This window comes from Scomber scombrus, chromosome 20 (genome assembly GCF_963691925.1).
Source record: "Scomber scombrus chromosome 20, fScoSco1.1, whole genome shotgun sequence".
In the NCBI taxonomy this organism is placed as follows: domain Eukaryota; kingdom Metazoa; phylum Chordata; class Actinopteri; order Scombriformes; family Scombridae; genus Scomber; species Scomber scombrus.
In genome coordinates, this window is record NC_084989.1 from 13,917,505 (window position 1) to 13,933,112 (window position 15,608).

At 41.2% G+C, this 15,608-nt stretch overlaps 1 protein-coding gene across 1 annotated transcript in view; it reads left to right on the forward strand.

Moving 5' to 3' along the window:
- The first annotated feature begins 436 nt into the window (after positions 1-436).
- flt1 (fms related receptor tyrosine kinase 1) overlaps positions 437-15,608 on the forward strand; it is a 32,503-nt gene continuing 17,331 nt past the window's right edge. Inside the window, exons 1-10 of the mRNA XM_062441961.1 lie at positions 437-714; positions 3,476-3,572; positions 4,298-4,503; positions 7,353-7,477; positions 11,111-11,276; positions 11,382-11,518; positions 12,429-12,600; positions 12,791-12,908; positions 13,271-13,440; positions 13,557-13,704. Coding sequence (XP_062297945.1) covers positions 660-714; positions 3,476-3,572; positions 4,298-4,503; positions 7,353-7,477; positions 11,111-11,276; positions 11,382-11,518; positions 12,429-12,600; positions 12,791-12,908; positions 13,271-13,440; positions 13,557-13,704 — 1,394 coding nt within the window. The 5' untranslated portion in view covers positions 437-659. The remainder of the gene's footprint in view (positions 715-3,475; positions 3,573-4,297; positions 4,504-7,352; positions 7,478-11,110; positions 11,277-11,381; positions 11,519-12,428; positions 12,601-12,790; positions 12,909-13,270; positions 13,441-13,556; positions 13,705-15,608) is intronic.

The following is a 15,608-nucleotide window of genomic DNA, read 5'->3' on the forward strand; positions in this document are numbered from 1 at the left end:
AAATTGTTGAGGACACCACCCGGCCGTTTACCCCGGTGCCTACGTGCTGTTCATCCCGTATACCAACCCAGAGAACATAAGATTTAAGTGCAGAGTGGCCCTGCGCCCAAAGTCTCAGAAACACAGTGATGCGTAATTCTAGCCATTTCTAAAAATGTGATAGCTTCAGTTGATTGTTATTGGTCGGTTAAAGTCCATTTAATTCATAAATATGTTATTAAAAGTTAGTCAAGAAAAGATCTCGACGATATTCAATGAACACCTCACTGGTCGATGGCTTGACCACTTGGGAGAACTACAGGGGATTGCTGTTACGCGCCCTGGGTGTGTCAATGGACGTCACGGAAGCCCTCTATCCGGTGGCTGCACTGTGGGAACAGTATAAATCCGCACCACTATGCAAAACGATGGGAAAAATTTGCACTGGAGTTCAAGCGTGGTGTTCTGTTGCGTGATCTCCCGCAGCTATCCTCAGGAAACCAACCATCTCTGTTCACTGGCCGTCAGCGCTGAGCGCCACAGCAGCCAAGTGCGCTGTGCTGTGTGTGCTTGTGTGTGTGTGTAGTCTAACCCTGGAGGGGAGAAAACAACAGCAGGAATAAAACTTGTCTCATATTTTATCTTTGAAACGCGCTCATTGCACCGGAGTCTGCAACACCATGAATACTATTCTCATCTGTCTGCTTTGTGGATTGTATGGCGTTCTTGCGAAAGGTGAGTAACAGGTTCACTTTTGTTGATGTCGCACCGCTGCAGGGTGCAGAGAACACCTGATGTAAAGAGTTGGACTCAAGGTCATATATTTAATATCTTAGTTAGTTATTTAAAGTTCTTATTGAGTTATTTATGCGAGTACAGAGCGCAACATTTTCAATGTAAACGAATGAAGAAACGAGACTGTATAAGTTGCAACCTAGAAAACTCAGTTTTACGCACAAGTTTTATTATAACTATTATTTCCCACACATTAAATGGTCCTTAGGGTCATAAGGCGCCCTAATGCTCTTCTAAAAGAGAGCGATCTCCATCACTAAAGCAGGACTTTGAGTCTTTTCTTTGCAAGAAAACAAAAGATGCACAAATCTGTCTTTCACTGTGGTGCCGCTGCTCTTTTAACGGCCAATTAAGTCAGTGGTGTGATCGTGTTTGTGAGGCTGTTCAGCTTGTAAACCTCTATTAACACTGAGTGCACTGAGGGAGATAAGCGCTATCCTGCTGGACACTTGTTTGGATATGCGGACCTCGGTGGCCCGGCTCCTTGTGCGCTTGGCCCCGGTTGAATGGACACACGCAGGGCGTTGTTTCCTGAGACTGATGAGTTTGTCAAATGGAAGTTCTGATATAAATGAACGAAAGGTCATGACCAGCTGAGGGAAAATATCCAGTGAGCAGGAACCGAGGTTAATTTGTGCTTATTGCTAAAACAGTCAGCAGGTGGCTTTCATGCGCCCCGCAGATCTCCCTCCATTTTTGCAGAAGTGAAGATCTTCACATATTGAATGTACAGTGTCTTAATACAGATGAGCTCTTAAAAATTCTATCATTATATTAATTCATACAGTCTATCCTTTAATCAGCTTTTACTCATCTCAGTTTCTAATCATTCTAATATGTCTAATGTGCACTTGGTACCCGTTTTGATTTTTTTTCAATGAGACTTGAAGCATTTGGTATTTAATACTTGTATAAAATGTTAAATTAATAGTTTAAAAAATATATATTATGTTATTTATGTTTTAAACTATACAAATGATCATTAACTAGATCCTGCTTTGCTAAATTGACAACTAAGACATGACTGGAAACTACACTTATTAGGCTAGATCTGAAGGCATTTTACATTTCTATGTACATTTTCTATATGTCATCCTTCATTCATATACATTTTAGAAACACATTCATTTTCAATTATTATAATTAGAGTGGACTTTGCTTCAGGTTTGATTAAGATGATAATAAAAGAAAATGTTGGATTTTTTATCAAAAAACAAATGTAATTGAAAATCTCCTAAATATGACCTAAAACATATATGACATAATTCAGTGGCATGTTAATCACTACATTTTGTGGTTGTTGTGTTGCCTGATAACAACAGGCTGCAGACAGTTGAGAATTGTGGATTCTCTGGATATTGTCGCAATCATCTACAGGATGCAGTACAAATCAGTACCAAAAGATCTTGAGGAGCATGTTTATCCCATATGTGCTTTAAGTGTTTCTTCCTAAATTCCTGTTAAGTCAGTGAGGGGGATTTTCCCAGTGAATGATGTCTGTGTGTGTGTGTGTGTGTGTGTGTGTGTGTGTGTGTGTGTGTGTGTGTGTGTGTGTGTGTGTGTGTGTGTGTGTGTGTGTGTGTGTGTGTGTGTGTGTGTGTGTGTGTGTGTGTGTGTGTGTGTGTGTGTGTGTGTGTGTGTAAACCTGCCACAAAAGATGGATGTTTCGCATTCCCATGTGTAGAACCAAAAAAAATTATCTTTGACATTGTTGTGGATGAGAGCTGCACTTAATTATTTGGAAATTGAGGTTTTTAGACACTCTGCAGCTTGTTAAATAGTCCAAAAATACCTTTGAGGAGATTACTAACTTCCTCTCTTTCTTCTTTCACTCTGCCATGTGTGTGTGTGTGTGTGTTACCTACTCACACACACTGTGAATTCCAAGGAAATAGTATAGGAAGTGCTAGCAGTGTGAGTAATGCTAGATCTGTTCAATGGGGCATCCACTGGGAACAATGATGCTGGCAATGAATGGTAATAATGGACTTTAGTGATAAACTCGCTTGCTACCAAACAAGTGATTTAACTAGTGACACAGCAGTAACCTCACTGTGTTCTGAAGAGTATTTGGAAATGTGTGTTGTTCACTCTATAAGGAGCAATCACATTGAAGGACGGACTTCCCTGAATGATGTTTCCGCTGTTGTTTGGAGGAAGGAAGGGTGGACAGACGGCAGTCTTTATCTCTCATTAATAAACCTCAGCGATGGAGTGGAGAAATGTCTTTATTTGATAAACAAGAGGGACACTGCTTACGCATTTCCACACAAGTTGTCAAGTGGCCTGAACGAGGAGATGCGAGAAGGGTCACAGATACTTTGTCCTGGATGGGGGACGTGCTCTGCAACTGGAAACCGGGACCAAGACCAGTTCTGCAGGCAGTTAAGAGTTTAGTCTGGGGTGGCACAGCTTACAGGAACTGTCCAAACTATTTATTGGTTGTAAAGTGTTTTGTCTTCCAGGATTTCCTTTTAAAAATGGTCCCATTACAGCAAGTGTACACCCTCCACAAGACTTATGACAAGCTGACCTTGACCTCTGACCTCACTAGAGAGAGCACTATTTAATAAAAGAGTCCATATGTGGATAAAAAAATAAGCTATTAGACAACTTATCCTACAACATGGTAAAGTTGTTAATCAAGTGATGAGATGTTGCCTTCACACCTGTATTCTCATCTTTTCTCCTACCTTTGCAGATAAAGAGCAAAAGGGGAAGTACAGTGTTCCAATACTGGATGTGAAAACCCAGCAGCTGGTTATGGATGCCAACCAGACACTGTTGCTCAACTGCAGGTGAGTTTCAGGTAGATAGATCTGAGACAGAAAACCCTAATTTGGAACTGAGGTGGGACCATGGTTCACACCGTTACATCACATGCTGGATGAAATTAAATCATCCACTGGGACACCAAGTTCTTATAGAAACAAGTAGCAGACATTTTTTCAGCAGAGAATGTGTCTGTTTTCAGGTTGAACTCAGTACAGCTGAAGGTTTATGGGGAGAATAACTTCATCTTAAAGCACTTCCACATCAGTAGCGACATTAAGCATCAATTATATGGACAGGGATTAAGTCTAGTCCTAGTTTTTCAACTGATATTTTCACAGAATCTTGTCTTTAGTATTGGAGTAGTCTTAATCTCTGTCTGGGAAACTGGACCTAAGATGTCTTCAAAAGGCCAATTATTGTATTGTTCTTTTTTAATGACAGAACAATGCAGCAAAGGTTCATCAAAACCAGGTCAGCGGTGTCTGAGAATTTGAGTTTTCTTTCTCATTTTCCGTTTACAACACAAAAACATCACAAAATCAAAAGGAGAAACCAAAACATAAAGAATGTGAGTTTAAAAGATCTTTATAATGTCCTTTTGTTAGGCCAACTAAAGACATTTAAATATCTGGAAACATATTTGATGAGGTTTTAGGTGTTTCACCTTCATATGTTAAAACAATCATTAGCTAAAAAGTGTTTTGATGTTCAAGTGTAATCTTTCAACACTCCTGTACCTGATGACCAGGGGTCGATGGGAGCTGACTTGGGGGTTCCCAGCAGGCTTTGCCAGAGATCAGGTGCAAGTGGAGGAGTCACGCTGTGGGAGGACAAGACAGAACTACTGCAGCCGTGTGACGATCAACCGCGCACAGGCCCTGCACACCGGCCAGTTCCGCTGCCGGTACCGACACCGTACCCGAAAACAGACCTCTGTTTATGTATATTTCACAGGTAAGACACTGGTCGAAGAGCATCACTCAGATCATTTCTTTATTCCTGCTTTGTTTCTCTCTCTCTCTAGCTGTTCTGCACACTCTCTCCCACTCCTGGAGGAACCCTCTCACTCCCTCAACCCCTGCATGCTTATTGTTTATATCCCCAGCTTAAACAGGATGTAGTGGGTGCTAAATACAGACCAATGCCAGAGAGCCAATTATATCTAAACACAGTTTGTCCCAGCAACACATCCTTCTTGATGACTCTGGCACAGATTCACCCCCCACCTCCCCTGCCTCTCTTTTCTCAGCCCGGGTCTACCTCCCTGTCGTCTATATTTAAATCCTTTTTTTTTTTAAACTTTCGTTTACGTGCTACCTCGAGGCCAGGAATAGCCCAGCTGCTGAAAGGCTCAGGCCTGGGCAGAGTTTCCCAGGGCATCAGCCTTATCTGCTTTGCTCAGCCTTGCTTGAAGCATCCTGTGCTTGGGGGAGGAGGGGAAGGGCTTGAAGGGGGTGTGCTGGGAGGGGATGTTGCTGTGTCTCTACAAGGTAGCGGTGGGGAGGTATGTGTGTGTGTCTGTGTGTGTGTAGGTGTAGCTGTGAAGGATAAGATGAAGGCCAGTAGCTCAGTAGTATCCAGGGGCAGAGGAGGCACAATGTCTGCCCAGGCAGCTCCTCCCTGTCCTGGAGGGGGGCAGTGTGTGCAGAGGGGGGGGTGTCGCTGTCCAAGAACGGAGCTGGGCTGGAGGCCAGGGTCACAGGGCATGCTACTGTTTGGCCAACAGGACCCTCGGGGGCCATCAATCGCTCAGGTCGCCATGTCCATTAAGCGTCAGACTTGGCCTGCAGCTCTGCTCAGACGTTGCCTCCTCCCTGAGCCCTCAATATGAAATCAAAGCAAGAGAAGGAAGCCCTCAGTCCGCTAGTCCTTGGGGTACTTTTGTTCGAATGTTCAGAGATTTGCTTTCCTTGAATAACACCCTACAGTAACAAACAATACACTGAGCAACACCCACACCTTTCAATGGCACAGAAATATTACAGTAGTCAAGCAGGGAGGAGAAAGCTCAGAGAGGCCGTTTGATTGCCTCTAAACAATCTGTATGTTTATTGTTGACTTACAGTCATTTGCTCAATGGCTATTCAATGAATGGGTGTGTGTATGTTTAGGAGTGTGTGTATGTTTGTTTTTGTTTGTTGCTGAGATTGATACTTGCAAGTGTGTTTGTTTGTGTGTTTGCAGAGCAGCAGTTGATTGTTTTCTTGGTTTCCTATGTGTGCATGAATTTAAAGGTTCAGTCCGCTCAAAATTACAAAGAAAAAGGATTATTTTCTTATTTAAAGGGTTGATTTACACTTTTTCAAGTAAAAACAATAGTCAGGTGCCCAAATTAACACTGACATATTTTTTTCTTGGTGTAATCATTGCTCCTGTTCACACTCGCCATCAGAAGATCCCTTCATAATGCACTTTCAGTGTAAGTGATCGGGGACAAAATCCACAGCCTTCCCTGAGTGCAAAAATGCATTCAAAAGTTTCTTTTAGTTTTTAAGTTAATACAAATCTTCAGCTGTCTAAATTTGTAAAATCAAGTCAATATATTTCAAAGGGAATTTTCTTAGTGCAAATTCCCTCTTTTTGTTACTATACTTCCACTGCAGCTGAACGGGAACACGCTGGATTGACTTCCACTTTATTTGACTTACACAGATGGCTGAAGCCTCATATTATCATTGGAAAAACTTTTAAATACATTTCTTTGTCCCTCATTACTTACATTTTTGGAGGGGATCTTCTAATGGTCAGTATGAACAGGACGGAATGATTACAGCGAGCAAAACCTGTTCCAATGTTCATATCGGCATTTGACTGTTGTTACTTGAATAATTGTGAACCTGTCCTTTAATTCTTGTAGTATCTAGCCATGCAAATAGTTTTGGGTCTTATTTGACCATAGATTTGTAGATTCACTACATGGACTCAAGTCAATTCACACATCACAAATTTGCCTTAAAGGGCTTTACAAGTCATGCGCCCTCTGTTGTTAGGCCAGTTCAAATATCTCCCAAAAATCCCTTCGAAATGCAAAAAAAGAAGAAACCTCAAGAAGAGCAACAGTGGAGGATGCAGTAGATGTCATATTTTCTGCACAGACCAACCAAAATCCACTACGGAGACAACATTATGGCTCCAGATTACAAACATATTGAATATAGATCTGGGAAGACATCAAGCAACTTACAGGTGTTGCCAAAACTTCAACTACTTAACAGCTGCACCTCTTTTCCAAAATTGTCCCTGTGAAAAATGTAATGCTTACTCTCTACCAACGAATTCGTTTAAATGTCAATTTTCAATGTTTTGGACACCACAAACATAATTTCACTCATCTCCGCAGTACTGGTGGAGACAGAAATCTAAGTTGATAGATAGATTTTTAATATTTTAATATTTTAAGTCATTTTTCAAGCCATCGTGCTGTTTCAAGCTTCCTGAAGGTGATAATTTGCTGTTTGTCTTTTTTTTTTAGATTTTCATTTATTTTATATTTATATTTGCATTTTTAAGGTTAGTTAGTTGGACAAAAGAGGATATTTAAAGATGTCACTATGTTGATAAAATAGTTTCACTTTTAGTAGTAGCCTTAGAGACAAATATTTTAAAGTAAAACTGAAACTATGTGTTTGGCTAGATAAAACTGGGTGTGAGAAACTATGTTTTTTGTCATCTGATTGAACCAAGCCCTTAAACTTGACACATGGTTGTATATTCCCATTTCTCTTCATGTGATATTAATGTGAAAGAAAGACATGCTATTATCTGTACCATATGTTTCCCTGACCGCAGTGTTTGGGTTTCAGACAGCCAGCAGCCATTTGTGGAACATCCGACTATGAGCGCAGATGTGGTGTACATGAAGGAGAAGCAGCCGCTGGTCATCCCCTGCAGGGTCACCCACCCTAATGTCACCACCACGCTGGTTAAGGTCAGTGCAGAAAGGAGAAATGATCAGTCAAGCATGCTGACAGTTTGGATGTCTTTTCTGCATGTAGTGAATGTATCTACACACTTACTGTACATCACACTGACATTCTCCACCCAATCGCACCACTCACATTCTCTGCACCTCATCACTTGTCCCACTCAGTTTTTTCCATCAGTGGCTCACATATGCTCACATATGCACACAATGCACCGTCCCGTTGTTTCTCCTTCTCTGGATCATTCGCCACATTGTTCTTATCTTGGCAGCCATTACTCTGTGGCGAGTGTGTCCGTTTGTTTGTGTCCGTCTGCGGATATGTGTGAAAGTGTGTGCGGATGTGTTTGTGAGTGTCGGTGCTTGAGTGTTGAGTGAGGGGGAGAGCGGACAGCCTTACTAAGTGCAAAGACGAGCATTTGGAGTGCTTGCTGTCTGCGTGTGTTCATGTTGATGTATCAGTGCGCTGGTCCGCAAATGAAGCAAAACTGTGCCCATCTGCTCACGCCTTCAAGAAGACCAGTCAATGATGCCTCTCTTTTTACGGGTTTTTTCCGATCAAGCGGCGCCCACTCCGTCCTGTTGGATTCTTCTTTGTTTGTTTTTTACCCCTGGAGACAGGACATGGGGCCTGGAGTGCCCTGTTGGCTTCCAGCCAGCACCACTTCCCACATCTCACCCTCCACCTCTTGTAGTAGCAATCTTGGCTGCCAACTTCCCCCTGATGCTTTAAACAGCTGGCTTGCCTGGAGGAGGAAGCAGAAGCAGCAACTGTTGGCCTCAACAGATCAAAGTACAGTCCGATCTCTTTAATCAGGAGTGCTGATCATTAATATGGTGGTTTGTGCGTCATTGTAGGATGCTTTTTGTGATCTAACTACAGTAGAGCATTTGTCAAGCATATAGTAGGCTCTGGTGAATAATGCATGAATCCATTATATAGATGAAAATCTTACAAATGAAAAGCTTACATAACTCTAGTTAACCAACATGAGTAATTTTCTTCAACTTTAACTTAAAAGCTGTTCCAGAGTTTATGAGATAACATCGTTTACCATCACTAATAATTGACCTCACAATTTAAGAGGGAAGGTGTAACAAAAAATGTTGAGGATCCAGGAAGAGCAAAAAGAGTACTTGGACAAACCACGCCTTGTATGTCATCGTATTTCTCCAAACTTTGAATCAGATCCTAAAACAGACATGAATGGACCACACACACAAGCACACACATGCTTTTGTCCTGCTTCCATCTCCTCACAAATGCCTGGAACCACTAAGGTAATTAGTCTAAAAATAGCTCTTGTCGTCTTCCTTCATCTCCTGCTCACTCCTCTCACCCCTCTTGCCCTCCGTTGGCTAGTTTGATTCAGGAATCTTTTTGCGGTCACAGGCCTCTGGAGTGTTTTTTTCCTGGAAGGATTTTTGCACTTTGCCTGGAACTTTAATGTGACTCTTTTCTGCGGGAACAATACCCAGGTGGCCCAGCTCTCTCGCTTCTAGCTGTGAAAGTGACCCGGAGGTCCCGGAGGTCTGGGACGACGGTGTTGACCTGGGGTTCTAGTACAAATGTCTATATCCTGTAGTAACAGGATGCAAGGAGATGGACTGGAGTCACGTTTCTCATATCCTGACTCCTCTGGGTCCTTTCATTTCTCCTCCTGCCTCCACCACCGCCCCCTACTCTCGCCTCACCTCCTCATCTTTGGTTGGTAGATGTGGGTAAGCAGAAAGGGCACTGAGGGCACTCAGATGTGGCTTCAGTGAGTTTTGAAGGTGGGAAGAGTGAGGAGCTACTTTACAGGACCAAGAGGGACAGAGGAGGAACTTATTGGCGTCTGGAAGGGTCACCTCACTCTGGGAGGGGGGATATCAGCCAGTTCACACTGGGGGTTTAGGATAAGGGGGATGTGTGTTTGCGTGTGTGTGGTGGTGGTGGTGGTGGTGGTGATGATGGGGGGGGGGGGGTCCACCTGTTCCCTTGAGAGAGGGTGGGAGGCTTCCACTGTGTCACAGAAACTCTAGTAAACATTTCCTTGAGTCTGCCTCGAAGAAAACAACAAGGTTACGCAGTTACACAAGAGTCCATGTCAAGGTAGCCAAGAAACCAGATTACACAATCAATCCTATGAGATTCATGGGAGGATTTTGATTTTTACTCATCTTGCTTTCTATTGTTGGCACCAGCTGGAGGTTTTTTGTGTGACCAAAAAAATGCACTGATCTCACAAAGGGCTTGTGACTGTCTTATTTGAACCCAAGATGGACCCCTTTGTTAAAAGCAAACAAAAATGACGCCAAAAGAAGCTTTATTTTATTTCAAATCCAATTCTACAAATGACACAGTTACGTGGGCACAGTTTTGTTCAGGTATTGAAAAAAAGTGTCAAACACCAAAGACCTTTGCTGATACCCTGCCTCCAATTTGGCAGTCACTTGTAGATCGTGCATCAGATGCCTTCTCAATATTTGGCTCCAATACTCAGCTTGAAAAACTTTCGGTTCATCATTCATCATTGGAAGAATGTTCCCAAATTCCCTTCTGCATTACAGCAGCAGTGAATAGGAAATTCTAAAACAGAGCTGTAGTCCAGTGCGTGAGTCAGACTTCAGCCACCACGATATGGCTTTAAGACTTCAGATTTAAAAGCAAAAACTTCGAAGTCTCCAGTTTCAATCTGGTTAAGTCTCTAACAAAAAATTAAACAAGGCAGTGACAGACGTAGCATGCAGGTCTATGAATATAACTACTGTAGACCTGTAGCCTACGTTAGAAGGACTTAACCTAATACCATTTATTACCATTATATTAGGCCTACTTAAGATTCAGAAACCCGAAAGAGTTGGAAGTGAAAGAGCAATGGCGGCCTGCCAGCCTGTCCATCAGTCACTCACTTTGGTATATCGATGGATAGACTGCCAGGACCGTCATGAAGGTCAAGATGCGCAGATTTTTCTAGCGCCATCATGAGGTTTATATTTATGGATTTTAGTGAAATATCTCAACAAAGGTTTGATGGATTGGCATGAAATTAGGTACAGTTATCATTGGTCTCTATAATGTTTTGGTGACTTTCATTCTACCACCATCATCAGGTCCAAATTTGGTCTATTTGTCCAATACTTTGTGTATCTATCCAACAACTTTTCCCCCTTTTTGCAATGAGTATTCCAGCTTCATAGAGCCTCTATCATGGTTGTATACTCTTAGTCTTGGTAATAAATAGTTTTCTCTTGACTTGGAATTGTCCCTAAGGACTGAAGAGTCCCCATAGACTTGGTACCAAAGACTTAAAAATCACTCAATACCTCAATACATGTTTGTACTGACACTGAGAAGCTGAGTAATGTTTTTGTTAAGATCGTAGAATTTATTTTTGTCCTCTGGCATTGATACAAATGACAAATGGCGAATGTTTCCTCTTGTGTATTTTTGTTTCCTCTTGTTTTTTGCTCACCAGTGATCACTTCCAACCTTATTTGCATTTTTATGGTTATAATATCAACATTCCTCATTGTAATGGTCTTCTGAGGCCTGTATTTCTCCACTTGTACGTGAGGTTTCAGCTGTGCTCGATGTGTGTTCTCATGGCAGTCAAACATTTGATGTGTTTTGCCTAATCCTCCCTCCTCCCACAGTTCCCCAGCCACAGCCTAAGTCCAGACCAGAGGAACATTGTTTGGAGCAGCAAGCAAGGCTTCACCATTCGAACTCCCACCTTCTTTTACATCGGCCTCTTCTTCTGCCAGACCACCATTGACGGCGTCACACACAACTCACGTATATACTTTGTCCACAGACCAGGTCAGCAAAAAAATCACATGCAAAAATATAGACCTATGTGTCTCCCCAAGTCCACTCTGGCTTCTGTCTATATCATTTCCTATATTTTTCTCTCTCTTGTGCCAGTGAGTAATATCATGGAGGTGTATCTGAACAGCAGTGGTCCAGTGCAGGCCCTGAAGGGAGAGAGACTAACCTTGAACTGCACTGCCACCGGGGAGCTGAACACCAGAGTTAACATCACCTGGGATTACCCTGGAAAGGTCAGACGTGCTTTCATGTCTGCATGAATGTACTTTGTACAAACCAGAGAAGAACAAGTTCAGATGATGAATGACCTTCGACAGAGACTAAGCACAGGTTTAATAGACTGTTGCCCTCAAATATTTTTCATGGGAACAATAAATCAGTTCACTGAGTGTGATCTCAAATATGACGACAAGCTTGCAGATTAAAGTAAAAAAAAAACGAATCTGCAGTTTCAGCTAGTACACATACTCGTCACTTTACTGAGTGAGGTTGAAAATACAACCTGAGTATAGATAAAAGTGCTTCTTTAAAATGTGAATTTGAGCAAAAATCATAGGCTATTATGTATTTATTGTATTCAAAATATAAGTTGCTAGGTTTTTTTCTTTTTGAAGTTTCTTGAAGTTTTACAATTTCAAATAACAGAACAGATATCTTTACTTATAACAAATGTGAATATAATTGATCTCAGCTGCAGTAATGTAGCCGTACACTTTCTATAAAGCTTATTCCACTTGGGGTGTATACATTGTAATTGCTTTATTATCAGTTAGATATAGTAGATATAAATATAGTTAATAGATTTATTCATGTCTTATAGATTAGTAAGAGGCCATTTGTAACAGCAACTTTTGTGTTGCCACGTTGTAAGAAATCTCTCGAGACTGGAGGATTTATCATGAGAAGTGCTACAGAGAATCAAATGCTTACAACCATTATTCATTTTTTTGTAATGTAATTGCAGTATGTATCATAAGTTATATTCACTCACTCTACCGTGCAGATAAAGTAAATATAAATACATCACTCCAGTTATTTTAACTTTCATGCAAGAAGTGTTTTGATGTTTAAGGAATTCTCCAGCTGTTGGATTCACAGCGTGACATATTTGTGTTCATTTTCTGGCTCTCTCTCCACCTCCAGAATAACAACACGGCTGTCATCTCCAAAAGGATCATGAAACACAGAACGCACATGTTGTTCTACAGTATTCTGACCATCCCGAAGCTTCAGCGTTCAGACCGAGGCCTGTACACATGCCGTGTTACCAGCGGTGAAAAAACAAAACAACAAGAAGTCCCTGTTACTGTCTATGGTGAGTTTTTTCTTTGGAAATCACCTGATCATTTAATCATGCAAATATTAATCATGCAGTATTGCTGCAGTTTAATGAGTTTCACTCTGATGTCTTTTTTCAGACTCTGAATCACTGGTGAGGGTGGAGAATATATTTCACAACAGTCATCTTCATTCACTTTCCTAATCTTATGTTTCCTAAATTTTAGACCGTCCATTTATCCGTTTGAAGCCCAGAAAAGGGGCTGTGATGGAAGTTCAAGCGGGACAGAAATCTTACCGAATCTCTCCCAAACTAAAAGCGTTCCCTGCCCCTGAAGTCATCTGGTAAGAGACCACTTTGACCCTTTTCCTTTCAGATCAGAAATCTCACCTTACTGTCATGTTTGAATCCAGATAGTGTTTCCTTCTTAGTGTTTTACTCCCTTTTTTGTTTATATATATAATTTCTGCCATATTTATTCCAATGGAAAGACATCAAAATGCCGCTGCTTAAGAAACCAGTAATTACTCATCCTATTTAGTCATCAAAGTTTTCTATGTAATGCTATATTTGAAAAGAGTTTCCTTCCTCTATTTTGGCTAATATTGATTAAGAAACCAGTAATTACTCATCCTATTGAGTCATCACAGTTTTCTATGTAATGCTATATTTGAAAAGAGTTCTTTATTTTTTATTTTTCTGACAGGTTGAAAGATGGCAAGGTGGCAGCAGAGCAATGCTCCAGATACCACATGGACATGAATTCTCTGGTGATCCGGGATGTGGCAGAGGAGGATGCTGGGAAATACACCGTCCTGGTACGAATCCAGGAACACGGACTCTACCAGAATCTCACACTCACACTCGTGGTCAACGGTGAGTAATGCTGATTGAATCCCTCACCCACCAATCACTTGAAGCTCTGTCTGTTGCTCCTCTCAGTGGTTAAACTTTGCTCTTGTATCTGTGTGTGTGGGCTTCTTGATTCACAGTGAGTCCTCAGATAGGGGAGAAAGCGGTGTCATTGCAGGATCCCGGCTCTGTGCCACGGGGGAGCAGACAAGCTCTGTACTGCACATCCCATGGCGTCCCTCCTCCGCACATCCAGTGGCTCTTTCATGCCTGCCCATCCAAAGGCCTGTAAGTAGCTTTTCTAGCCCACTTAATAGTTTCAATCTGCATGAACATTAGTTTTTGACAACTATAAGAATCCTCAGATTTCTTTACAAAGTTGCAGATTTATTTTTTACAAACAGAATAATAAAAGGCTCTTATTTCCCAAAATACACACAATAAAGAAAGCAAAATATAAGACAGAATATATGAATTTGCAGCAATGGTGACTTCTTTGTATCTTTTGTTGCTTTCTTTGTAGTCAATTCAGTAACTTTTTAACAAACAGCGCAATGCAAAAAAAACAAATAATATATACTATTTTTCTGTATTAGTTTTAATAATCATTTCATATTAGTTCATATTAAATTAATCTTGACACACTCTAATATTATTTCCGTAATGTTTCAACTACGTAGAATTTTTTTAAAAGATGTTTTATTTGTTGTGTGTTAAATCGATGGTGTGTAGTGTATGTGTGTGTGTGTGTGTGTGTGTGTGTGTGTGTGTGTGTGTGTGTGTGTGTGTGTGTGTGTGTGTGTGTGTGTGTGTGTGTGTGTGTGTGTGTGTGTGTGATTTTGAAAACGAGACATGTTTTGTCTATTTCAGCATGTGTTCAGACAGAGTTTCCTCCTTGTAACCAGAACAGATGCCTTTTGGGGCCTTTCATGTGCGGGAATGTGTGAAAATGTGTGTGTGTGTGTGTGTGTGTACTGTACTCACATGTGTGTGTGTGTGTGTGTGTGTGTGTGTGTGTGTGTGTGTGTGTGTGTGTGTGTGTGTGTGTGTGTGTGTGTGTGTGTGTGTGTGTGTGTGTGTGTGTGTGTGTGTGTGTGTGTTTCATCATGTCTGTGTTTATATGTTTGTTTGCTTGAGCAAGTCTTTCCCGATATGTTTGTTCCCTTACTGTCCATTTGTCTTTTTCCATATGTTTGTTTAAGTGCATACAAATGTGTGTGTGCGTGTGTGTGTTTGTGTGTCTGTGTGTGTGTGTGTGTGCCTGGTACATTCACAGACACAGTACACAGTGTATCTCAGACTTGAAAGGATAGAGAAAAAAAACACACTTCAATCGGAGCCAGTTCCGTGCTCTCAGTCACGATTTGTTGGTTTCCAAATCAAACGCTATGATTTAATGAATTTCCTGTCCAGGACGCAGGGTGAGAGGCCTGTTTATTATTGTGATTGCACACTGCATCCTGTGATGCTTTTTCTTATATCTGACACAGACACTATATATAAAGTTCTCATGAGAAATGGCCCAACCCAGTGATGCAGTGGGACAGTCATTTAGTCAACTTGCATACTGACAGTACGAACACACATACACGTGTACTCAAGCAGGCACTTGCCAAAAACATTGATTGAGTTGTTTTTGGAGGTTAGACACTTATTGTGTTGCTCATGACCAAGTCAGAGAGGTTAAGTATTACCTGAGAGCACCGCAGCAGCCGCCCATACTCTATTCCCCCTCTGAGACACACTGACATCATCAGCATACTTGACCCTTAACCTGACACTCTCACATGGCGCCATACCGAAGTGCCGGCAGTGTGGTTTCATCCGTCCATCTCTGCCAAATGCCAAATGTAATCTACATAATGCTGAAGATATTTTAGATCAGATGCTAGAATATCTGATATTCACGTAGACTGAATCTGGGTAGCGCGATGTGAATCTTTCATCCTGAAATGTCATTCTTTATCTAGAAGATCTGGTGCATTCTTACATTTAGATCTCAAGGTATTAATTATTTTTGAAATTTTGCTACAATTGTACTTCAGAATTGTATTATTTTGCAGACAAACAGTCAATTTGAGAGTGTATTTTATCTGTCATAAGGGTAAAAGTGGTAAGATAATTTTTGCTTGATATTTAGATTTAAATAAATTCTGATTGGGTTAATATGCAAAAAACTAATTAATTTCAAT